Here is a 27,200-nt window from a genome sequence, read left to right as displayed (position 1 = left end):
ATTGAGTCAGAGGTCTGGCAGCAGCCTCGATCTCAGTCACGCGCGTTCACATGAGAGGTTCCTTTGCTTTTCTACAGACAATGGAATTCTCCGGTTGGAACATTATTGAACATTTATGATAAAAACATCCTAAAGATTGATTCTACACTTAGTTTGACAAGTTTCTACGACCTGTAATATAACTTTTTTAGCTTTTCGTCCGACTGGTCCTGAACGCGTGTTTGGATTTGTTTGCCAAACGCCCTAACAAAAGAAGCTATTTGGACATAAATTGTGAACTTTATCGATCAAATCAAACATTTATTGTGGAACTGGGATTCCTGGGAGTGCATTCTGATGAAGATCATTAAAGGTAGGTGAATATTTACAATGCTATTTCTGACTAATGTTGACTGCGCAACATGGCGGATATTTATTTTGGCTGGTTTGGGCTCTGAGCGCTGTACTCAGATTATGCTTTTTCCGTAAAGTTTTTGAAAAAATCTGACACAGCAGTTGCATTAAGGAGAAGTGTATCTAAAGTTCCATGCATAACACTTGAATTTTCATCAACATTTATAATGAGGATTTCTGTGAATTGATGTGGCTCTCTGCAAAATCACAGCATGTTTTTGAACTACTGAACATAACACACCAATGTAAAATGAGATTTTCGGATATAAATATGCACTTTATCGAACAAAACATACATGTATTGTGTAACATGAAGTCCTATGAGTGTCATCTGATGAAGATCATCAAAGGTTAGTGATTAATTTGTCCAATTAATCGGTATCGGCTTTTTTTTTTTGGTCCTCCAATAAGCGGTATCGGTGTTGAAAAATCAGAATCGGTCGACCTCTACTACAAATATTACAATTTATTGAAAAACGTTTTAAAAAATGGTTTCAAATGTTAGCAGTTGATGTTATTCTTTAATAACACAGACCCCAAAGCAAATCAGGGGGAGGATAATAGGTTTATTCAAATAGGACAAATCATGCTTGGAAGTAGATGGTCATTCTCCCCTGTCCTCAGTGATGCTCTCCAGTGATTCTCTCCTGTGATTATCTTCCCAGAACAAAGGGACAGAATCTAGTTTTAGAACCCAGCCCTAGGCTGTGTGTGGGTGACCAATTAGAAGTCCTTGCAGTACAACTGGGCCAATAGCCAATAGCCAAAAAACAAGTATCCTATTTCAGGCTCACTGTATAGACAAATTCCTCCGATGTCTCTGACCCATTGATAAATAATTCCATTACAGAAAAAACTTATTTCCATTGATCGTTATTACTCTATTGACTTCTCGTCCTCTGTCTCTTGCACTCTGTCTCTGTGTTGTGTATTTATCTTCAAAATATTCTTAAACAAATGGTATTGACGGAATTGAAAAACTATCCTGTGGCTTTGTTCCAAATACCCCCGTGTACGGTATACCGCCGAACCCAACTCATTGCTATAATAAATTATCACACTCCAGACTCCTTGGGTAGACCTTTAGGAAAAGGAATTTTTTTAACAGCAGACGTGTGCAGCTTGGGAGATAGGGTGGTATAGTAAGCAATGCTGGTTGGAGTAATCTTGGCATATCCAAAGAGTGGCATTATGGGGACAGCTGGCCAGGCGATGGGATAGCACAGCCACAGCCAGGCACCAACTCCCCTTCTCCTGCCAAGACAGGACTTCTACCACCTCCCCTCCCCCCAGCCCCCGACGCAATCCCTGTATCTAGGCCACTGCTCTAAGGGCGTGGCAGTCTCTCCTACTCCAACACCTGAAAAGATGAGAGGGATGGAGAGAGAATGGGAGGGAGAGAGAGGGAGGGGATGAAAAGGGGATCCCTCCCAGACTGCGAGAAAATTCTGACTCAGCAGAGACAAGCTCCCCCCTCCTCACCCCACATTGCCTCTCTTCCTGGACCCAGCCCTTTGAGAGAGGGCCCGTATATCATATCAGAGGCTTGTGATGAAGCTCCTGAGGTATCTGTAATTATATAACCCCTCGGTGGTTAAAAGTGAACGTTGCAGTAAATCATCCACCTTTACCGCCTGGCCTGACCTCCATATTGTAAAAATAGCAGTTGTTTGGTTCGGTCTCTCTCTCCAAAATAAATCACTTGGTAACACATTGCATTAAAGTTTACCAGCCGAGGAGATTAAATGTGGGAAATGGCATAATTCGAAAAACCTGTTTGTACCAGAAGGTACACATGCCCTATCTCGAGTGGGGGAGGGGAGGGGCTGTGTTACCCTGTGATGGGCAGTGGGGTGGGACAGCAGGTAATTAACTCATTTGCCAGGGTCAGGACCAGTCAGGGAATTGGTGATGCAGCAAGGGACAATGCCACGACGGCCTGAGGGTGTCCAGTAATGGACAGAGATGAACAATCTACAGTATCTGGCATACACTGCACCTTATCATGTTGTGCCTGTTGGTGGCCCTGTTTCCACAAATTGTGTCACTGTATCTTAAGTAGGGATGCACGATATATCGGTGAAGTCATCGAAATCGGACGATATTAGCTAAAAATGCCAACATCGACATCGGCCCCGTGTCCAGTTTAATGCCGATGTGCAAAAACGATGTCAAAGCTGATGCGCATACCTATATAACGTAGGTACATGACGTAATGATGCCACGTACAATTTTGAGCTACACCTGCAACACAGCATTCATAACCTAGCCCACATCTGCTGTGTGGATCGAGCAGTCAACAAGTCCAGCAGTCATTTGAAAGAGTAAGACATTTTCAGCGGGACAACTCAAAAGGCGAAATCCATTAACGCCAAGATAATGGAATTCATCGCCCTTGACAATCAACCGTTCTCTGTCGTGGGTGATGTTGGCTTTCGCTGACTGGTCGAGCACCGGTACACACTACCAAGTGCGCTATTTTTCAGATGTTACACAGTAATAATGTCACTGCTATTAGCTTCACAACTGACATTTGGACCAGCGATATCAGCCCCATGAGCATGCTGAGTTTGACAGCACAGTGGGTCGTTGAAGATTTCGTACTGAGGAAAGTTTGTATTTCATGCTCTTGAATGTGCCGGTTGTCATACCGCTGCTGCCATTTCAATGGCATTTGAGAACATGTTTGAAACGTGAACACACTAGCTAGCTCCATTCGAACAACTGACTCGAGAAATAAGCTCATCTACTGCCTGCAGCAGATACCCTCTGTCATGGCATTGAAACGCCTGCTCAACAAAACTGGCAACACAGGCTGTGAACAAGCGTTTCGGTGGCATTCTCTTTACTGTGCCACCACCATGCTCGATGCTATGTACAAGGACTGCTACTTCAATGCAGACAAGAAACAGTGTTTACGTGAAATGTTACAGACACAGCTGGACAAGATGTAAACAGACACAGTGACAGTGCGCACAGAGGAAGAGAGGCTACGGACAGACAGAGCTGAAACTTCACTGCTTGACATGTATGATGAAATCCGACTGAACAAATGAACAACGTAACAGCACAGGAAGTAAGTGAAAGAAATAGGTTTTGATTATGTTTTACTGGCAATGGGGACATACGTAAATGCCCAAAAAATAACTTTTTGGTCAGTGTGGTGTGTGTGTGTGTGTGTGTGTGTGTGTGTGTGTGTGTGTGTGTGTGTAACCTTGATTTAACTAGACAAGTCAGAACAAATTCTTATTTACAATGACGGCCTACCCCGGCCAAACCCGGACGACGCTGGGCCAATTGTGTGCCGCCCTATGGGACTGCCAACCACGGCCAGATGTAATACAGCCTGGATTCGAACCAGGGACTGTAGTGACGGCTCTTGCACTGAGATGCAGTGCCTTAGACCGCTGCGTCCATGTGTGTGTGTTAACTATTTAACACTACTTGAATGCTTAAAAGGCCACTCAAATTTTAAATATCGGTTAACGGTATCTGATTTTCTTTTGCCAAAGAAAATATTGGATATCGGTATCGGACAAAAATGTCATATTGGTGCATCACTAATCTTAAGTGTGTACCTTGCCACAGAATATCTTTATTTCAAGAATCAAAATATGGACTGGTTTGAGGTATACCAGCCCTGAATGCTGATTGGCTGACGTATACCACGGGTATGACAAAACATTCATTTTTCTGGGCTAATTACATTGGTAACCAGTTTATAATATCAATAAGGCACCTCAGGGTTTGTGATATATGGCCAATAAACCAGGGCTAAGGGCTGTATCTAGGCACTCCGCGTTTCATAGTACATAAGAACAGCCCTTAGCTGTGGTATATTTGTCATATACCACACCCCCTCGGGCCTTATTGGTTAAATAAAAGAGCCCATAGCCTCGTGCCTTGAACTACTTCCTGTATTATTGTGATCCACGAACACTGGGCTTCCTTTGGCCAACCCTGCTCCATACTCCATTAGAATGACCACAACTGGGGGTCGGCAACATGGCAATGAGGGCAGAAGAGAGGAGGCGGTGGGGGATATTATCCCGGCTCAGATGCACTAAAGAGATATACTATCTGCCAGACGGAGTGGCTGATTTGTATCTCGATTTGGCCATCCCAAAAGGCCCGGCAGAATTCCTCCTGAGGGATTGGGTAACGGTCTATACAGCGAGGCAACAGGCCTGACCAAGGCTTCATGGGAGGTTTTTCCCCAGATGCAACATGGGGGCTAGAATAGAGGTCTATGTCAATACAGGGATGCAGGCTTATGGTATGATGGGAGTCCCCCCCCACATTAGGCCAGCATTCAGTCATAGAGCAAATAAGTGACTCAATAAACAACAGTACGAGAGGCAGATGGTAACCCAGGGGGATATCTAGCTCAGCTGTTTGAACAAGGGCATCCTATAATCACAGAACCCCTCCACCAAACACAAATACAAAAATAGCGGAAGAAAGAGAAACAGCCTTGGAACAAAACCGAGACATAATGAGAGCAAGTTTGACAGACACAAAAGTCTACATCGCTAGCAAGGATTGTCAGAGAGCTTGTTATCACACTTCAGTTAGGTGACTGACGGAAGGACACAGACAGACGGTCGTGTTCACGGTAAATGCGTGGCAAGCCGCAGTGCCATTCCCTCAGCCTTCCCAGAGACTGGGTGGGGGCTGGGTTAATGTGACAGGCTGCACCATACAGCAGAGCCACACGAGAGCTACCAAGAAGAACGACAAATATTAAGCATGTGTGTGTGTGTGTGTAATTAGGGTGTGCTATCAGAATTCCTTACAAACAACAAAGCTCGTATTCTCTCCTATAACATCCCACACTTTGATGGCTGGTTCATTTCTGTGTGTGTGTGTGTGTGTGTGTGTGTGTGTGTGTGTGTGTGTGTGTGTGTGTGTGTGTGTGTGTGTGTGTGTGTGTGTGTGTGTGTGTGTGTGTGTGTGTGAGAGAGAGAGAGAGAGAGAGAAAGACCCAGAGAGAGAAAAAGAGACCCGGAGAGAGGGACAGACAGACAGACAGAAGTACATAGTACTTCCTGGATGTTGAAATCAACAACATGCCCCATGATGACCAAAAAAAACACCCAACACACAATTGACACAGGCAGCGCGACGCTAGACAACATCAACATGCAGCTTGGTATTCATTAGGGCACATAACAGAAAACTTTTAGCAACAGAAAACCAAAATTAGTGTTTGTTATTGGACAAGTCCAGGTAGTCCCTCCCTGTTTCAATCTTCTTTCTTCTGTTTGGTGCCTAATTAACACACCCTAGGATTTAGGGGACAATGGCACTCCTTTTAACCATCTCCTTTAGGGCAGTAGGATGATTTAAAGGCTATGCTGATTGGTCAGTTAAATACATGGCTCCCCGTCTCTCACTCTTTGGACAATCACAAAATCAATGGGGGCAACTGGGACACAGTCAGATAGACAGGCTATCCTCTTTAACAGTCTGGCTGGCCTTCCTGTGTTAGGTAACAGCTGATAGTATTAACATCTGTTTGTGTTCTGATTGCACCTGACTAAGCAGTGTTTTAGCTTGGCCACTTTTATTTGTACAATAACTTGACTTGGATGTTTATGAAATGCATGCTAAAGTCTTTTGTTGCATTAAGGCAGCATCCTCATCCCTTACAACTGTTGGCTTTGAGTAAAATGTTACCAACATTTTTATGCAGTATCTTTGTTTACGAACCACTGCCAACGCACAAGTAACTACATAGTCTAAGGACTGGAGGCATCAACCTGTGAGATGAGTCTACCTGATTCTGTGAAAAAGAAGAGATGTTTACAGAGTAGACACTACTGTACAGAGTAGACACTACTGTACAGAGTAGACACTACAGTACAGAGTAGACACTACAGTACAGAGTAGACACTACAGAGTAGACACTACAGTACAGAGTAGACACTACAGAGTAGACACTACAGAGTAAGACACTACTCTACAGAGTAGACACTACTGTACACAATGGCCTGCATTCGGCTTTCAAAAGGCTTTCGCACAGACAGGCGGAGAAGCGGACAGACAGCCCAGCCCGCCCCAACCACACAAACTAACAAACAGTGCTCAGTCACGACTCTGGCTCTGGTCAGACGCCTCTGCAGTAGGTCTTTCACAGAGCAGAGCGGGCTGGGCGGCTAGTCTCACTCCCCTCCCCTCCTCTCTTCTCCATGTGGGTGTGTGTGACTGAGTGGCTTGCCTTGCAGCCACAGCTTTAACCTCTTGTTCAGTGACTGAACGCTGGTCAGCTCTGTCTCTGTAGAGTAAAGCCTGGCCAAAGCTGATTCTTTGACATTATTGAACGGTAAATGTGATTCAGGTAGCTTAAACTGTGTGGATCATACTGTTCTGAAGGGTCAATCTTCCACAATGCAGACTATTTTTTATTTTTATTTAACCTAAGCAAGTCAGTTAAGAACAAATTTTTTTTTTACAATGACGGCCTACCCCGGCCAAACCCGGACGACGCTGGGCCAATTGTGCGCCGCCCTATGGGACTCCCAATCACGGCCGGATGTGATGCAGCAAAACCTTTTATGAAATGACAGAAAACAAACAAAAAAATCATGTGGGTCATTTTGTCTAGACCTGACACAGGCCTTTTCAAATGAACATAACAAAATACAATCTTGTCCAATGAAGATACAGTAATAACATTATGAACTGTAAGTACTGCCTATACAAATGTGCGTAGTCAAGCATGTGGAGTGTAGACCTCAACACATCTACATGGGGTGGGGGGGTTCATTTTCAGCCAGGCGGTCCATAATGAACATGTGTGTGTAAATAAAACAAGAGGTCCTGACTCACTAGCTGAAGTGTCTAGCTGAAGTCACTAGTCTTGTCCAGGGGTTCCCAAACTTTTTCACTCAGGGCCCACTTACCAGCATTGGGGAACATCCCACTGGTTTAAAAACAGAAACTGTTTTCCTGGGTTGTAGTTTCACTGCAGAATTCGATAAGTAAGCCAGCTAGCATTGGTAAACACTCACTCAGCTAGAACTCTTTATTTTGTGGTTAATGAAGAAAGCTTATAAAGTTGAATAAGGGTTATTGAGACTATTGAGTCACGTTGCCATGACTACTTTAATACCCCTTTGTATGACCAGGAAATTTGAATAGTTGCTGTGTCTATACTATCAATTGCTTTCTATCAGAAAAACAATTGTGATTCAAATTTATATGGATATTTTGGAATATATCTGACTCAATCGAAACTCATCCGGCACATACTAATGCATTTCCTAAATTACTATGGTATATAGACAACCAAGTCCTAGCATATTCCCCTTCGTCTAAGGACCGTCGAAGGGATCTTATTTCATAATGGAAACCTGAATGTGACCTCGGATGAAATAAAACATATACACTAGTAAAACATCCCAGCTAGAGCCTGAGGGTCTGGCACTGCCTAAGAAACCGCTGGCAACCCCAGGACCGTGTAGAGCGTGACACCATCTTGGATGCTCTGGTGCCTAAACCAGGCCTTAACGACGCGCCAAACATTACCCTCTCCTTTACCTCATCCAGGTGGGAAGCACACTAACAAGGAACCTCACAACTGGCCCTCTTTCTCCCATGAATTTAAAGGAAGTGAAGCAAATTCAATTTTGAAATGTTGCTTCAATGCTAACACGTTCCCTCCCTACAGTCGGAAGAAACCGGTATCCTTACATAATCCTCTAGGGGGTTTTCGATCTCTTCAGGTCCTAAGGCCTTACTAGCAGACATTTTTGTTCCAGCCCAACACTTTTCACACCTGCTTCACACTACCTGCTTCCCACTACCTGCTTCACACTACTCGAAGGGCTTGAGGATTGATATATGGCAAGAGTATGAGAGGTAGTATACTCCCTTCTGTGTTTAACATTCCACAGCCGTGCCGACATGGTGCTGGAAGCCTGGAACATCTCTCTCTGACGTAGAGCTTTCCCTTTCTCAGCTAATCCTCTGTTTACAGGCATGGTACAACTGTCTTTTCACATGCCCCTCGCATTATAAACTAATGGGAATGGAGGCCTTTCGGAGCAGACCCGTGTGTGTGCCTATTTGTACAGTGTGCGCGTATGAGTGAGCGAGTTAGTGTGTGTGTGTGTGTGTGTGAGGCGCTGAAGCATGCCGCTTACGCTGCAGGAGCTTGTCCCATCCATCAGGGGCTGCGGCCCAGGTAGAAAGAAAGCGCCGTCTAGCGTAGTGGTGTGTTGTCACCACATAACCCATTTCAGAAACAGTGAGTATTGCTAACACTGCAGCGTTAGAGTTAGCCTAGAGGTAGACCTTGGCTTGCAGAATTCCACTTCCACTTGGCACACCCCATTCCACTTGCAACCAAAGTATTGTTTGAGTTTTTTGGTCTGTGGGTAATCTTGCTGCCAAAGCAAACTGACATGATGCCAACTGACGAGTCATGTTCTGCTAGGCCTCAGGGCATATTAGATGTTCCCTGAAAATGAAAAAAGGAGTGTTGTCTTATGTGTTGAGAGGGAAGTCCATAGAACACTTCAAATACCTCAGCTGGTATTGTGCCATGCATTCTCAGGGCTTGCTCACTTCAAATACCTCAGCTGGTATTGTGCCATGCATTCTCAGGGCTTGCTCACTTCAAATACCTCAGCTGGTATTGTGCCATGCATTCTCAGGGCTTGCTCACTTCAAATACCTCAGCTGGTATTGTGCCATGCATTCTCAGGGCTTGCTCACTTCAAATACCTCAGCTGGTATTGTGCCATGCATTCTCAGGGCTTGCTCACTTCAAATACCTCAGCTGGTATTGTGGCATGCATTCTCAGGGCTTGCTCACTTCAAATACCTCAGCTGGTATTGTGCCATGCATTCTCAGGGCTTGCTCACTTAAAATACCTCAGCTGGTATTGTGCCATGCATTCTCAGGGCTTGGTGACTCAAGCTCATATCTGGGGGGAAGGGGGTGCAACCCTCCCATCCGCATGTTAACACATAACACCAACACAAATTAGCACACAACGTTAGGTGGCATTGAAGAGGCTTGTTGTGTGCATACTGTGTGCATACTGTGTCCAGTGTAGTCAGAGTCATCCAGATAAGGCAGAGAGGGGATGCAACCTTGACTTTTTCATGTGGACTCGCACAAATATTTACAGTATGTGTGTTTGTGAGAGAGAGAGAGAGAGAGAGAGAGAGAGAGAGAGAGAGAGAGAGAGAGAGAGAGAGAAGACACCAAAAATATGAAATAACACATATGGAATCATGAAGTAACCAAAAGGTGTTAAACAAATCAAAATATATTTTATATTTGACATTCTTCAAAGTAGCCACCCTTTGCCTTGATGACAGCTTTGCTCACTCTTGGCATTCTCTCAACCAGCTTCATGAGGTAGTCACCTGGAAATCATTTCAATTAACAGGTGTGCCTTGTTAAAAGTTAATTTGTTTAATTGTTTTCAACTGAGCCAATCAGTTGTGTTGTGACAAGGTAGGGGTGGTATACAGAAGATAGCCCAATTTGGTAAAAGACCGAGTACATATTATGGCAAGAACAGCTCATATAAGCAAAGCGAAACAGCAGTCCACCATTACTTTAAGATATGAAGGTCAGTCAATCTGGAAAATGTCAAGAACTTTGAAAGTTTCTTCAAGTGCAGTCGCAAAAACTATCAAGCGTAATGATGAAACTAGCTCTCACGAGGACAACCACAGGAAAAGAAGACCCAGAGTTACTTCTGCTGCAGAGGATAAGCTCATTCGAGTTACCAGCCTCAGGAATTGCAGCCCAAATAAATGCTTCACAGAGATTAACAGACATCTCAATATCAACTGTTCAGAGGATACCAGCATGGTCGAATTGCTGGAAAGAAACCACTACTAAAGAACACCAATTAGTGGAAGAGACTTGCTTGGGCCAAGAAACACAAGCAATGGACACAAACCGGTGGAAATCTGTACTCTGGTCTGATGAGTCCAAATTTGAGATTTTTGGTTCCAACTGTGGTGTCTTTGTGAGACGCAGAGTAGGTGAACGGATGATCTCCGCATGTGTGGTTCCCACCGTGAAGCATGAAGGAAGAGGTGGGATGGTGTGGGGATGCTTTGCTGGTGACACTGTCAGTCACTTATTTAGAATTCAAAGCACAAACCAGCATGGCTACCACAGCATTCTGCAGCGATACGCTGCACATCTGGTGGGACTAAGTGGGACTATCATTTGTTCTCCGACAGGACAACGACCCAACACACCTCCAGGCTGTGTAAGGGCTATTTGACCAAGAAAGCGAGTGATGAAGTCATGCGTCAGTTGACCTGGCCTCCACAATCACCCGACCTTAACCCAATTGAGATGGTTTGGGATGAGTTGGACTGCAGAGTGAAGGAAAAGCAGCCATCAAGTGCTCAGCATATGTGGGAACTTCAAGATTGTTGGAAAAGAGTGTGCAACGCTGTCATCAAGGCAAAGGTGGCTACTTTGAAGAATCTCAAATATAAAATATAATTTAGATTTTTTTTTAACACTTTGGTTACTCCATTCCATATGTGTTATTTCCTAGTTTTGCTGTCTTCACTATTATTCTACAATGTAAAAAATAGTAAAATAAAGTAAAACTAGAATGAGTGAGTAGGTGTGTGCAAATTTTTGAATGGTACTGTATATATTATTTTAAATATTTTTATATATATATTTTCCTTCTTTATTATTTTCCCCTAACCCTACCACCCCTCCCCTAAGTTGAGTGAACTAGTAGACAACAATACTTAGGCTTCTACTTCCAGTTTATACATTCTATATACATTTTACGGACAGTAGATTTTACATGAGTTATCTTTTGTTTGTTTTTTAGTCCCACCCTACAGCTACCCTCAACCCCTCCCATCGATCTCTGAAGACCATCCAGTTTTGTTTTGTTTCACAAAATTCTGAACCTTTCTATTCTCATTTTTTCTACAGATTCGAAATTAAAATAAACCTTTTTGCTAATAGCATTATTATATTATTGATCATTTGGCTATGACTTTTCACATCACCCGGCAGTGCTATTTGAAAAGTTAGCTCCAAGTAAATGTTGCAATTGTTCATCTATTCCTGAACCTGTGAACAAAAACAGGCTACACATGGGCCGATACCAAAATATGTGATCTAATGATTCTGTTTCTTCCCATCAAAATCAGCAGAGCTGATATGGTTGTATCCTCCATATGTGACCGACCGGCCCGATTTGGTCTTATGTAGCAAAATTTTAAATTGTGTTTTTATATTGGATAAAACTAGGGACTCAGAGCTGGAAATTGTATATCATACACTATAATTGAGGAACAATGGGAAAGTAATTATGCTTTGAAAGTTGATCAACTTGTAACCCCACTTTTGCAAAAATGGCTCTTGAATGTTTTGGTACCTACTGGAGAGCTCTCTGTTGTCTAAACCCATTCAGCATCATTCACACCCTCTTAAGCCTTAACCCCACCCATCTCTATAAGGATTCACATGCAAGTCCATGTGCTAAACAGAGTGAGTACAGTTGTGTACTAAACACCCAAAGATTTTAAGACTAAAGGCTGGTTTATACTATGTCTATTGACATGTCTGTAGACAGTTGTCACGGTGACATCATGAACATTCTATTGACATGTCTGTAGACAGTTGTCGCAGTGACATCATGAACATTCTATTGTCTTCAAACATAAAATGTGTCTTTGTTGCTACGAAAAAGTATAAATACAAAAATGACAGGCTGCATGACATCAGCAGCCTGATGGTCCAAAATAGCATAACTGTTGTATTTTAACACCAATAAAACCATCCGTTTAAAAATGTATTTAGTATTTGTCAATCTAGTAAACCAGGCAACTAAAACCAACTTTCTAAAAAATATTTTGGTTAGTTTCTAGCTTGTTAGCTAGCTAATCAGTTCAAATAATGACCATATCATATAGCTGATAAGGTGTTTTAACTTTTAGACCATTTTTATGAATTATTACAGGACAATAAACTCACAACAAGGTCATTATTTACAAGTTAATAGCAAGCTAATTACAGAAAATTGCTTACGGTTGAGAGTGTGACGAATAAAAGCAGGGCATTCTACCGGAGAATTTTACAACTTGGACACTGTCTCGTTGGCCTAAAGTTATATCCTAATTTGACTTTGGTTCAGATCATGTTGTTCTTCACATTAGCGGCTCTGGTAAACACACACTATATCAAATAATGCACAGCATACAGAAGGCGTAAACGGTACAGTGAAATGTTTACTTGCATAGTGGAGTCTTTTGTTTAGACCTGTAGCTGAACAATGAACCATAATCCCAACTCATAACGTTACTACCCTGCATGAATCTTCAGGTAGCTAAAGCTAGCCAACTAGCTAGGTTCAATGTTACCTAGCTAACATTAGGCTATAAGGTACGAATAATATTACTACACAGATCATACACGTAACATTAGCTAGCGAGCCAGCCAACTAACGTTCACCAGCTAGCTAACAGTACACTTTACCTTGCAATGAAAATGACTTTATGAGCAAATTAGAAACGTATAATATCTGAAAATGGAGCTAGCTAGACTCTCTTACCCATATACATGGATGAACGCTTCTCCCTCTCTGTCACGGATGCCATGGTTGCCCTTAGTTTGAAGATGTAATCCGGAGACAGGTGTTTTATACAACAGCCTTCTCTGTGTTCTCTTTTCGACTCCCTCCGCATATTTGCAATCAAACGCCAGAATTTTCTCTCCTTAGCAATCATACTCTGTTTCCACCGGACATTCCACTGATTTCAAAACTTGGTCCTCCAGAAAGTGGAGAACATTAGCAACTCTTTTGTAGTTCTTTGTGATATCCTTCCAAAAAAGCTGCGTTAGAAAGGATTACCTACACATACTGAGCAGCTCATTTTATAGACAGAAACAAATTCCTCTCTCAGCATGTCCCACACATCCATTATCAATCATGGCTAGTGGGAAGGTTCCTGTTTTTGGCTAAACCAACTAGGCGCATAATTTAACAATTTTATTTGTATTTACAGATGGCATACAAGTTTGTTATTAAGGCACATGAAAGTTCGCATGTTCCAGAAGGCATTTCTACCCAAAAACGCATTTTGATTAAAAAATGCATGTTTACGTTCAAATGCCTCTCCTGTAAAGTAGTGATGCGCGACATATGCCTAGTTTCCTGAAATGATTCACATATATATCACATTTTATTGGTTGAAAGAATTTTGTATAATAATTTTTATTTAAAAACTATGCTTTGAATCCGGAGTCATTTTGTGTATCAGTTAATATATTTATTTTATTTAACTACGCAAGTCAGTTAACAACATATTCTTATTTACAATGATGGCCTACCAAACAGCAAAAGGGGACGGGGGCCTGGGATTAAAAATAAAAAAGGATTAAATAATAATATAGGGCAAAACACATCACGACAAGAGACAACACAACACTACATAAAGAGAGACCTAAGACAACAACATGTCATGGCAGCAACACATGACAACACAACATGGTAGCAGCACAAAACAGGGTACAAACTAGAGGTCGACCGATTAATCGGAATGGCCGATTAATTAGGGCTGATTTCAAGTTTTCATAACAATCGGAAATCAGTTACTTTGGACACCGATTTGGCCGAATTGTATTATTATTATTTTTTATTTTTTGGACTGGCCTATTTAACTAGGCCAGTCAGTTAAGAACACATTCTTATGTTCAATGATGGCCTAGGAACGGTGGGTTAACTGCCTTGTTCAGGGGTAGAACGACAGATTTTTACCTTGTCAGCTCGTGGATTCAATCTTGCAACCTTACGGTTAACTAGTCGAACGCTCTGACCACCTGCCTTACATTGCACTCCACGAGGAGCCTGCCTGTTACGCAAATGCAGTAAAAAGCCCAGGTAAGTTGCTAGCTAGCATTAAACTTATCTTATAAAAAACAATCAATCAATCAATCAATCATAATCACTAATTAACTACACATGGTTGATGATATTACTAGTTTATCTAGCGTGTCCTGCGTTGCATATAATCGATGCGGTGCACATTCGCGAAAAAGGACTGTCGTTGCTCCAATGTGTACCTAACCATAAAAAACAATGCCTTTCAATACACAGAAGTATATATTTTTAAACCTGCATATTTAGCTAAAAGAAATGCAGGTTAGCAGGCAATATTAACCAGGTGAAATTGTGTCACTTCTCTTGCGTTCATTGCATTGCACGCAGAGTCAGTGACAGACAGCACTTTCGTGCGTATTGCCAGCAGCTCTTTGCAATGCTTCAAGCATTGAGCTGTTTATGACTTCAAGCCTATCAACTCCCGAGATTAGGCTGGTGTCACCGATGTGAAATGGCTAGCTAGTTTTGTGGAGTGAAGGGTAACGATGCTTCGAGGGTGGCTGTTGTCGATGTGTTCCTGGTTCGAGTCCAGGTAGGGGCGAGGAGAGGGACGGAAGCTATACTGTTACACTGGCAATACTAAAGTGCCTATAAGAACATCCAATAGTCAAAGGTATGTTAAATACAAATGGTATAGAGAGAAATAGTCCTATAATTCCTATAATAACTACAACCTAAAACTTCTTACCTGGGAAAAATGAAGACTCATGTTAAAAGAAACCACCAGCTTTCATATGTTCTCATGTTCTGAGCAAGGAACTTAAACGTTAGCTTTTTTACATGGTACATATTGCACTTTTACTTTCTTCTCCAACACTTTGTTTTTGCATTGTTTCATAAATAGATTTTACTGATGTATTATATTAAGTTAAAAGAAGTGTTCATTCAGTTTTGTTGTAATTGTCATTTTTACAAATACATTTTTTTAAAATTATTATTATTTTTTAAATCGGCCGATTGATCGGCATCAGCTTTTTTTTGGTCCTCCAATAATCGGTATCGGTGTTGAAACTGGATGTTCTACATAAGCGTAATAATCACACCAGTTTGAGCATACGATACATGGACCACTGTATAATGATCCCACCCGTGTGTTGGTACGTGTCAAAGGGTTAAAGCCGGCAAGTATTTTGCCCAGGCTTTAAACCATTAGGGGGGCTTGCTTGAAACCCTCCTGGCTCCAATAAGGCTTCCGTCCATTGGGTTAGCCTCTGACCTCCCCCCTGCGTGTGTGTGCCCGCTGTGTAGTTACACTTGTGGTAGATTGCATCCCATTGATTGCTCTAGAGGGGGATCTTATGACATGCAACTGCCTCTGTTCCAAACGGACTGCTGCTGTTAGCCAAACAAAGAGCGCATGACACCCTGCCAGCCATGGTAACAGGAGACATTAAACGCAAATATCAAAAGAGGACAGCAACTTTTACCACATCAAGCGTAGTGCCTACAGTACAAGGAAAGGGAGATAACTGCTCTTGGGTATGACAAGCAAGGCATGCAAAGTGAGCATAAAAGTAGGGCTTTCACAATATCACTGATTCCATGGAGTTTAGTGGTAGAATAGAGTTATCGATAAAAGTATAAATATCATCAGCAAGAAAACCTCAGTGATGAATCTGTGTTTAAGAACACAGTCATGTTGTCACAGAAGACTGGTTGAGAGGTAGGAATGTCAGAGACAACTTTGCAGGACTCTATCTAGATCTACACCGCTGGAATGCAATGTTTTAACAACAAAAAATGTCTTAACCTCACTAACCTAAATTGTTAAGTTGTATAAACTTGTATATTACTATGAATGTAAGTTATGTATGGCATTCCTTAATGTGGAGTTTGACTGAGTTTACTTTGTCAGCTCAGGAACAAGGAAAAGTCTTGTGAGGTAAGGTGACATCCATGACCTTCACATTATGAGGAGAACACGCCTTCCTTCAACATTTGAATCACAAGGCAGTTGCCAAGACAATCAAGATCCCTCTGCCATTGAACTACAAGTTTAGCTAGCGACAACCGAAAATGCTAGCTAGGTGAACAGTTTTGTTTTGGGTTGCTGTTTTCAAATCTACGCTATGCTAGCTACACTTGTTTGGCCTGAATTAGCAAGAGCACAGACTAATGCATAGAGTCAGATTTACATCCCTTGATTACAGAGTACATCCCTTGAGCCTTTACCCCTTTATATGGAGCTTAATCTGGCCAAATCAACCACTTTGCTGTGTCCTAAATCCAAAACAGAGACTAATTCTTCTGTAATCTTATACACCATAGGCATTCTGGCTGGGGTTCTATCCACATGCCAAAGGGACACCATGAGGACTAAGGGACACATAGGTAGGCAGGCGCCTTTGACTTCTTTAGTCGTTATTTTGAGACACTCAAGTCTTTTGTCGGGCATCCATCCATGATGAATTGAACAAATGTCAAGCAATACTTAAGCTTGAAATTGACTTGATTTTGACTCTGATTCAAATTACAAAGTAAAGAGAGAACAGGTTCAGTAGCCAGTTTAATGAATACAATCTGTCAGCATTTACTGTCTTCCATCTCAATTTGTTCAGCAGGCTCCTCTGTCCTTCAAACCACTCCGTAAATGTTGACTCTCTCTCATGCGTTTACCCTCTCTTTTCATTGGGGTTAGACTTAAAAGAAAAACACTAAAGTGTTCCAATCAATGACTGAGGGTGGACAATAGTGTACAGCAGCCAATGACAAGTAGCGAGCAGGAAATATGTGTCATCCAAGAAGCTATGCCAACAAGCAGTTCTTCGGACCAAAACAGAGATTTTTTACTTTTTACAGGTGGAACCGTGGTTCGTTTCAGGGAGCAGTGCAGCTCTGTCTACAAAAACAGTCTCTGGGTCTGCAGACACTGACAAGAGAGTGAGAAAGAGCCCACTTGGTTAATTCTTTGTGAGTAATAACAACACGTTCGCTTGCAAACAGGCCTGCTCCGGGCCATAACGCTGTCTTTATGCCCATGAATAGCTCATTGACTAGCTCACTAACTGTGGCTGGCTGCTTTGCACCCTCAAGGCTTGTAGGCCCCAAATCCACAGCTCGACCAAAACGAGCTCCGCTTGTCTGACCTTTATTTCCCATGGTGCACCGTTCCCCAAATCCTACTGCAAGAGAGTATAGTGCATTGTGAAGGGCAGACATAGATCGAGCAAAAGGGTGCATGTGGGTTAGACTTTGAGAGAAAGTATTTGCAGGGCCATAGAAATTGGAATGTGTGTGTGTGTGTGTGTGTGTGTGTGTGTGTGTGTGTGTGTGTGTGTGTGTGTGTGTGTGCATGTTTAAGAGACAGAGGCCATAGAAAAATGTATACTGAACAAAAATATAAAAACGCAAGACGTAAAGTGTTCATCCCATGTTTCATAAGCTGAAATAAAAGATCCCAGAACTTTTCAATTTGCACAAAAAGCTTATTTCTCTCAATTTTTTGGGACAAATTTGTTTACATCCCTGTTAGTGAGCATTCTCCATCCACCTGCTAGGTGTGGCATATCAAGAAGCTGATTAAACAGCATGATCATTACAGAGGTGCACCTTGTGCTGGGGACAATAAAAGGCCACTCTAAAATGTGCAGTTTTGTCACACAACACAATGCCACAATGGCATGCTGACTGCAGGAAGGTCCACCAGAGCTGTTGCCAGAGAATTTATTTTTAATTTCTCTACCATAAGCCGCCTCTGTCATTTTTGAGAATTTGGCATTACGTCCAACCGGCCTCAACTGCAGACCACATGTAACCACGCCAGTCTAGGACCTCCACATCTGGCTTCTTCACCTGTGGGATGGTCTGAGACGATCCACCCGGACAGCTGTGGGTTTGCACAAGCAAAACATTTCTGCACAAACTGTCAGATACCATCTCATCTGCGTGCTCATCGTCCTCACCAGTGTCTTGACCTGACTGCAGTTCGAACCAACTTCAGTGGGCCGTGGCTCACCTTTGATGGCAACTGGCATGCTGGAGAAGTGTGCTCTTCACGGATGAACCCCGGTTTCAACTGTACTGGGCAGATGGCTGACGTGACGTCGTGTGAGCGAGCGGGAGTGCCCCATAGTGGTGGTGGGGTTATGGTATGGGCAGGCAGGCATAAGCCACGGACAGCAAACACAGTTGCATTTTATAGATGGCAACTTGAATGCACAGAGAAACCGCACAAGATCCGGAGGCCCATTTTTGTGCCATTCATCCACAGCCACCACCTCATTTTTCAGCATGATAATGCATGGCCCCATGTCACGAGGATCTGTACACAATTCCTGGAAGCTGAAAATGCCCCAGTTCTTCCACGGCCTGCATACTCATCAGACATGTCACCCATTGAGAATGTTGGGGATGTTCTGGATCGACATGTACAACAGCTTGTTCCAGTTCCTGCCAATATCCAGCAATTTTGCACACAATTGAAGAGGAGTGGGACAACATTCCACAGGTCACAATCAACAGCCCGATCAACTCTATGCCAAGGAGATGAGTCGCACTGCATGAGGCAAATCGTGGTCACACCAGATACTAGAGGTCGGACGATTTCAAGTTTTCATAACAATCGGAAATCTGTATTTTTGGACACCGATTTAGCCAATTTTTTACATCTGCATTGCTTGCTGTTTGGGGTTTTAGGCTGTGTTTCTGTATAGCACTTTGTGACATCTGCGGATGTAAAAATGGGTTTATAAATACATTTGATTGACTGATTGATTGATTGACAGGTGCACCTGGAGCTGAGGAAAGTTGTCACACAACACAATGCCGCAGACGTCTCAAGTTGAGGGAGCCCTGCAATTAGTATGCAGACTGCAGGAATGACCACCAAAGCTGTTGCCAGAGAATGTAATGTTCATAAACCGCCTCTCCAACGTTGTTTTAGAGAACCTAGCAGTATGTCCAACCGGTCTCACAACTGCAGAAAACGTGTAACCATGCCAGCCCAGGACCTCCACATCTGGCTTCTTCACCTGTGGGATCGCCTGAAGGGATGCTGAGGTGTATTTCTGTTTGTAATAAAGCCCTTTTGTGGGGAAAAACTCATTATGATTGACAGTTCATATAAGGAAATGAGTCAATTTAAATCAATTCATTAGGCCCTAATCAATGGATTTCACATGACTGAGCAAGGGCGCAGCCCATGGCTACGCCATCATGTAAAAAGCTCAATTAAAGGGGCAGTGTTATATTTTGAGAAAGGCTTGAATATGCAAATAAGCCAATAGGCAGAGGCATAGCCTACATTGTCTAATTCTCTATATTGTAATAAGACTGCTAAACAAGCTAAATAGCTAATCAAATGGCTACCTGCTGCTGCTACTGTCTATTATCTATCCTGTTGCCTAGTCACTTTAACCCTACCTATATGTACATACTGTAGCCACCTCAATTACCTCATACCCCTGCACATCGACTCGGTAATGGTACTCCATGTATATAGCATGTTACGTTTACTCATTATTGAAATTCACTATGCATTTATTCCTCGAATCACTATTTAAAATACTTGTATCATTTTTTAAATCTTTAACTCTGCATTGTTGAAAAATAACCTGTATGTAAGCATTTCACTGTTCTAAACCTGTTGTTTACGACGCATGTGACAAAACATTATTTGATTTAATTAATCAATCAAGTACAAGGGAGGAGCGAAAACCCGCAGACACTCTGCCCTTCGTGGAATGAGTTTGACCCGTGCCAGATTATATCCACTTTCAAGATATCAGATATGCCTTAATTTACTTATCCAAATAACACCTGGTGATTATCCTATTAACCAGATTTAAAGATAAACCAATTCAAATGTGAGTATGGAGAGACCCTGTAGGTCGTGCACGCATGCACGCACACACACACACACACACACACACACACACACACAACCGTCCAACCCCCCACACACAGCAACCTGAAAGCAGGTGAAGGCCGGGGCTTTGGGCAGGTGATTACATAAAGCTGGAGTGAAGTACGTGGCGTTACTTCAATGTTCCGTTCTAAAAATGACTCATCTGTCTAGCTGGGATCAGTGGCCCTGGTGGGGGACCCCCACACGTCTTAAACACGGGACACAGGCCTCTACGAAAAAGTCAAACGTCAGATACTATCGATCCAAGTCAAAGGAAAGGCCCCTGCAAGCAGGGGAGTGCTGCAGCACATGCTCTGCTATGGGGCTTTCCTTCCCAGCTGAAGTCATATAAAATACACAACAACTGATATTCACTATCCACTTCGTATTAATATGGTCGCCATCTTGCCATGCATGATATTGAGCTGGTAGCAGCAGTTATGTAGCTATCTAGATCACAGGAGGTTGGTGGCACCATAATTGGGAAGGACGGGCTAGTGGTAATGGCTGGAGTGGGATAGGTGGAATGGCATCAAATACATCAAACACATGGTTTGATGCCATTCCATTGGCTCCATTCCAGACATTATTATGAGCCGCCCTCCCCTCAGCAGCCTCCACTGGTCTAGATCTATAGCTCTTCCACAAACTGAATATGGTTACTTGTGTTATTAAGACAAACCTGGATATTTAGTGAAACTGAAACAGTTGTTTGCCTCCTCATCAGTTTTATACAGGATTTGTTTTCAAAACAGGTGGGAATGAGTGATGCACATTGTATTGAAGGTGAAAAACAGCCCGTAGGGTGAACTGGGAGGATTGGCAACAGATGACTTCTGACATTTTGCCTCCAAATATTTGGAGGGATGCTTTGTACACAATACAGGCATGATGTTGACACAGAGCTAAAATAATAACTACTCTGAGTCTGATATCATAAAAGCTGTTGGAGGAAAAAATTTAAAACAAGAATTGAATGAAAAACTATGAAAAATCTAAACTGTGCTATTTCCATTTTATAGACATTTGTGCATGCATGGTTGCATTCAACAACCTAACAGCATAATCAATATCACCGTTTGTTGTCAAGTTAAAAATCATGATTTTCAGGACATTAATTGTGATTCCATCTGATGTGGGTTGTGAGTAGTCTAACATTAGCAATTCATGAGCTAATGGGATGTGTAGTACAATTGGATTTCCACAATTCTCAATTTCTCACTGAATCCATTTGGACCATGTAATAATTTTCCCATTACTGAGCTTTAACCCATTATGTTGATACATAGTACGCATCCCAAATGGCACCCTATATTCCCTACATTGTGCATTACTTTTGAACAGAGCCCTATGGTCAATGGTCAAAAATAGTACACTATGAAGCGGATAGGGTGCAATTTAGGAGTGAACTATAGGGACAGTCTCTTGAAAATATTTAACAAAACCACCTAAGACCTTACCAATCACCCATACAGGTTTCAATCTTATTCACAAAGACCTGAACCACAGCCGTAAGCACTACTTTAAATTAATGTGGATAATGAGCTAACATATGCACATTGATCATGGTACGCTTACATGAAGACTGTGCAATCAGTAGTGTGAGCAGGAGAGAGACATACAGAGTTGAGCAACGTTACATGGCAAGCAACTATTGAGAACAGAATTCTATACTCACTTTGGTATGAAAAGAAAATGCAGACCAGATTATAGACCAATGTCCAATTGGTTTTTAATTTAGATATTATGGCCATGATGTCGAGAACAGATATGTATATGTGGTTGCTGATATTGCTATTGGCAAATCATTTCACCTGCATGTCGACATTTAGACTCCATTTATGATCCCAATCTGAATGCATAAACTCTTGAGGTTGTACGATCAGTCTATTGTTACAACACTGATGCGGAGCTAGTTAACACAGCCACAAAGTCATAAACTCCGCCTATTTGTACAATTGATCTTCTTCAAATCTGATTTTAAACAAAACCTTAACCACACTGCTAACCTTGTGCCTAACGCTAGGGTGAGGGGGGGATCATGCATTTTTACGATATAGCCAATTTGGATTATTATCTAGTGGAAACCATGAAACCATGTGGTCACAGAAGAATTAAGTTATTTTCTAGTTTTAGATCACACCTATAGGCCTACTAGTAGAATATTGTGAGCATCAAGTTTAATAGAATGCAGTTTGAGTACATACCAGCTACTAACACAAAAACAGGAAAACTGTTCTTAAAGGATTCTTGTGTAAAGGACCATGAGGTAGAATAAATAGTAATTTACTGGGTAACTACAGAGACCTGGTGTGTCAAATGAATGCGATGACATACCAAACATATGCTGTCATTGCAAGAGGCTACGGGAGTATCTTTGATAGCGAAAATGTCAACATGTGTAACTGTGATGTCATTTGTCAAGGGATGAGTTGCCCAACAGTCGCCTTTATTGTCAAATTAAGATTCTGATGCACTATTTACACCATGTGTGTAGAGTATAAAGACGAACCTAACTAAGTTTTAATAAATCAATAGTGATTTAATGTATAATAAAAAATAAAGGAAATTAGTCGTGATAGTTCTAGCCCCCATAGGCTACAGTACCATGGGGGCAAACATCAAACATGCGGGCAAGACAAGAACAGGCATGTTTATTACTAGAATAAAACACACCGTGTCACACTATTATGTATGTGTTCCTAATGAAACCAAAATAAGGGGAGAAGTCTAACTTTAACCGTGGCATAATAGTTCTGCAATAGCCTACATGCTTCGTACATGCTCGTTAATTTTGCAAAAGTGAATACAGAATAAATGTGTGGCTACAAAATAATGTATTTTATGGTAATACATTGTTTAAAAATATATATTATTGTATGTGCAGGTGATAAACAATAGGACTATATCCAACAAGCACGTTGTGAGACATGGACATTGATTCAAACCTTGAATGCCTACAACTATTGTAATAACACCCTTACTTCCTACTTTTACTGATTAGCCAGCCGGTGCCATATCTCACGGCTAACACCCTTTTTCTCCATAACCAGCTTTCCAATTGAGCAGACCATTAGGGCGCAATACGACTAGGATTGCAATGTGTTGAGGGAGACACATTCGTCTATGGCAGCAGTGTCACTTCATTACCCCCCCCCCCCCCCCCCCCCCAAAAAAAAGCAACGCAATAACAGTTTATTTTAGAGACATTTAGAAACGTAATTAATTTGACACTTACATTTTACTACCCTGTCCGTCGTAGATAACTTCGGATCATCATTCGGCTTGTTTTCGGACATTTCCAGGGTGTTAACGTTATATATTCAAATGTATTTGAACTGTGCCTGAAAAAGAGCCAACGCTGTCCTTGCCCAACACCTCAACTCTATCCAAATGGGAGATCTCGGTGATCTCACTTGCTCCTATCACTCGCGAAAGATACTTGCAACAAGGTTACAAATTTCACCACCCCTAAACTGTAGGTCCGTGTGATTTCTGTATCAAGTTCTTTCTCCCAACGCTGTGCGCGCGCAACCTAGCATGCAGTTGGTAAGATACGCCCCCCCATATATTTGCTCTTCTATTGGTGCCAGAGACCTATTCCCCTTCACTGGCATTTTTAATGCTTAGATGACATTCGTAAGTATCAACAATATGAATATTAGGCTATACTTGCAGTGCTGTGTGTTGCAACAAATCAGTTCCCTCTCCTGTATCTTGCAACATCAATCATGCGTGTGTGAAGCGTTGGCCTGCAACTCCACAGTTGTGCGCTGGATCCTGCCATTTCTGCTTCTTCAAATACATTATCTAAACTTCACTCAATCTCTCTCGAAGGGTTTAGAGTTGTCATCATGCAACATGTCATGCAATTTAGATTCACTGTTTTGAGTGAGCACCACGAGGCTAGAGAGTAGGTGCATTCGATTTCACTCCCCTGGTACACAGGGTGGGTGCAGATGGTTCTGGTTGGGTGGAATCAAGTACATCCATTCTCTAGTTTCGTGGTGGTGCAAGTATTCAGCCTAACCGATTTGTGAACGATATAAGGGTGGTTGTAAAGGGAAGGCTATAAGTAGTTGATAGACAGTCCACCTTTTAGGATTTATAAGTAGGCTAGTTTAGACAGTTATATTTGGTTGTTATTACAGCGCCACCATGTGGACATTTAGAGACATTCTAATAGAGGAAATAGAATATACTAACCCCAACCAGCCTACAGTTTGGTGACTGAAGTTCAATCCCAAATCGACCCCTAGGCTGCTGCTATTCTTCTTATTTATGGCACCATCTAATGTGCATCCCGCCACCTAGTGTGGATGGAAACTACCAAACTACCTCCCAAAAATGTACTAAACTAAGTCAAACAACTTTTCTGTTAAAAAATAAAATAGATATGATCCCTATGCACTTCTGGAAATCTGGAAGGATTTAACAGTGTATACTAATTGCTTATACCAATCTAATGATCTCCACAAGTGTATAGCGGACAATTTGCGGTCAATTTGGGATTGGACTGGTTTACCATGGTAAAGTTGTAGCCATTTTAAAGGCACAAAATAGTAATCCCACCAATTACAATAGGGTTGCAGCATTGGATCCCTGTAATGGAAGTTTGTATTCTTTATGTGCAATAGAAATAATTTGTAAAAAACATTCAGTTATCGTGACAAGGTAGGAACCATAGTTTTAGTCAGTGTTTCCCAGGGAACTCTATTTAGTGAACATGTAAAATGGTACAAAAGCACCCCCTCGCCCTGTGCAGGTGAGAGTGTTCTCCCATTGTGTAGAGACAGCACAGCACAGCACAGCACAGCACAGCACCTGTTGCTGTATTTCTTTGAGGGAAACTATTTTGAGACCATGGGGACCATGCAGTCTGTTTGGAAAGAACTGTTGGGAAGAACTATTTATCTGTATTGGTGTTTTGTTTATTTAAGTTAGAAAATATTCATTGTTTATTGTAAAAAAAAATGTATGCCACTGCAATAATGTTTTGTTTTGCAGTTGATTTCGCGTGTTTAGAGATGCTTTGGGGTTCAATTTCATCTGTTTAAAATGAGTTAACCTGAAGCCTTTAATAAACTTGAGTAGTTTGTATTTTTCTGCCTCTGTTTCCCTGTAAATGGGCCTAGAACTTAGATGTAACAGTAAGTATTTTGTGTGTTTGCTATCAAGGGTAAAGTTTGTACAGCCTTAGCCCTATGTTTGTTAGATAATGCATGTTCCTCTGTAGATCAGGTAAAGGCAAGGCACTTGTCCCTAAACTCTTCTGGAAATGGAGCCACCATGTACTGCCCCATCTCTGTCTGATCTTGATAAGCAGGAAGCTCTCTGCCCTTAACTACTTATCAGACCAATGGCATACAATCAATAGAGCCAGTGTGTGGAGAGCTGTTTTTCCTTGTCACAGCAGTCAGGACTCGCACGCAGACAGATGTGGAAAAAAATTAGCTCAGGTGAGTAGCCTAGACCTTCTGAACTTTTTGAACAAATTCTCATGTTTGCGTCTCTTGTTTAGTGCTGTGTTATTACATGAAATTCATTTTTTTGTGTGGAATTGTGTTGATTTTGGAGATTGGTATTGGATACTTATTACATTTTGGTTTGACTTGCAATATGTGGCTTTACATATATTAGCTGGCATTGCACGAGTGTCTGCAGATATCCAGTGAGCAAGATGCCCACAACTACCTGTCGGAGGTGACTGACATCGTGCAGAGAGGTACAGGGGTAGGGGGAAGGGGAGGTCAGAGAAGGGGATTATGGGAGGTTGGGTGCAATATAGAGGGTCCTCACTCATTTTATTTCATGCTTATTCAATAATGAATGATATAAAACTTTAAATGAATTCCTGAGGCAAGTGGGAGGTTGGGGTCAGGGCAAAACATAGATTTAATGTAGGCTATAGACATGCAGAGTTCCCACATATGCTGAACACTTGTTGGCTGCTTTTCCTTCACTCTGCGATCCAACTCATCCCAAACCATCTCAATTGGGTTGAGGTCGGGTGATTGTGGAGGCCAGGTCATATGATGCAGCACTCCATCACTCTCTTTCTTGGTCAAATAGCCCTTACACAGCCTGGAGGTGTGTTGGGTCATTGTCCTGTTGAAAATCCAATTATAGTCCCACTAAGAGCAAACTAGTTGGGATGGCGTATCGCTGCAGAATGATGTGGTAGCCATGCTGGTTAAGTGTGCCTTGAATTCTAAATGAATCATTGACAGTGTCACCAGCAAAGCTCCCCCACACCGACACACCTCCTCCTCCATGCTTCACGGTGGGAACAACACATGAGGAGATCATCCGTTAACCTACTCTGCGTCTCACAAAGACACGGTGGTTGGAACCAAAAATCTCAACTTTAAACTCATCAGACCAAAGGACAGATTTCCACCGGTCTAATGTCCATTGCTTGTATTTCTTGGCCCAAGAAAGTCTCTTCTTCATATTGGTGTCCTTTAGTAGTGGTTTCTTTGCAGCAATTCGACCATGAAGGCCTGTTTCACATAGTCTCCTCTGAACAGTTGATGTGTCTGTTGCTTGAACTATGTGAAGCATTTATTTGGGCTGTTATTTCTGAGGCAGGTAACTCTAATGAACGTATCCTCTGCAGCAGAGGTAACTCTGGGTCTTCCTTTCCTGTGGTGGTCCTCATGAGAGCTAGTTTAATCATAGTGCTTGATGGTTTTTGCAACTGCACTGCAACTGCAACTGCAAGAAACTTTCAAAGTTCTTGACATTTTCCAGATTGACTGACCTTCATGTCTTAATTAAAGTAATGATGGACTGTCGATTCTCTTCGGTTATTTGAGCTGTTCTTGCCATAATATGGACTTGGTCTTTTTCCAAATAGGGCTATCTTCTGTATACCACCTCTACCTTGTTACAACACAACTGATTGGCTCAAACGTATTAAGAAGGAAAGAAATTCCACAAATGTAACTTTTAACAAGGTACACCTGTTAATTGAGATGCATTCCAGGTGACTACCTCATGAAGCTGGTTGAGAGAATGCCAAGAGTGTGCAAAGCTGTCATCAAGGCAAAGGGTGGCAACTTTGAAGA

General features: G+C 42.0%; 1 protein-coding gene across 7 annotated transcripts in view; it reads right to left on the bottom strand.

The window, feature by feature from the left end:
- Positions 1 to 23,665, bottom strand: part of LOC110500629 (serine/threonine-protein phosphatase 2B catalytic subunit alpha isoform) — a 136,811-nt gene extending 113,146 nt beyond the window's left edge. For all 7 annotated transcript variants that reach the window (XM_036958092.1, XM_036958094.1, XM_021578104.2 and 4 more), the window contains exon 1: positions 23,369 to 23,665. In XM_036958092.1, coding sequence (XP_036813987.1) covers positions 23,369 to 23,429 — 61 coding nt within the window. In that variant the 5' untranslated portion in view covers positions 23,430 to 23,665. The remainder of the gene's footprint in view (positions 1 to 23,368) is intronic.
- Between the last annotated feature and the right edge of the window lie 3,535 nt (positions 23,666 to 27,200).

This window comes from Oncorhynchus mykiss, chromosome 21 (genome assembly GCF_013265735.2).
Source record: "Oncorhynchus mykiss isolate Arlee chromosome 21, USDA_OmykA_1.1, whole genome shotgun sequence".
NCBI lineage: Eukaryota > Metazoa > Chordata > Actinopteri > Salmoniformes > Salmonidae > Oncorhynchus > Oncorhynchus mykiss.
Note: the sequence above shows the minus strand (reverse complement) of the source record. Positions and strands in the feature narration are given on the sequence as shown.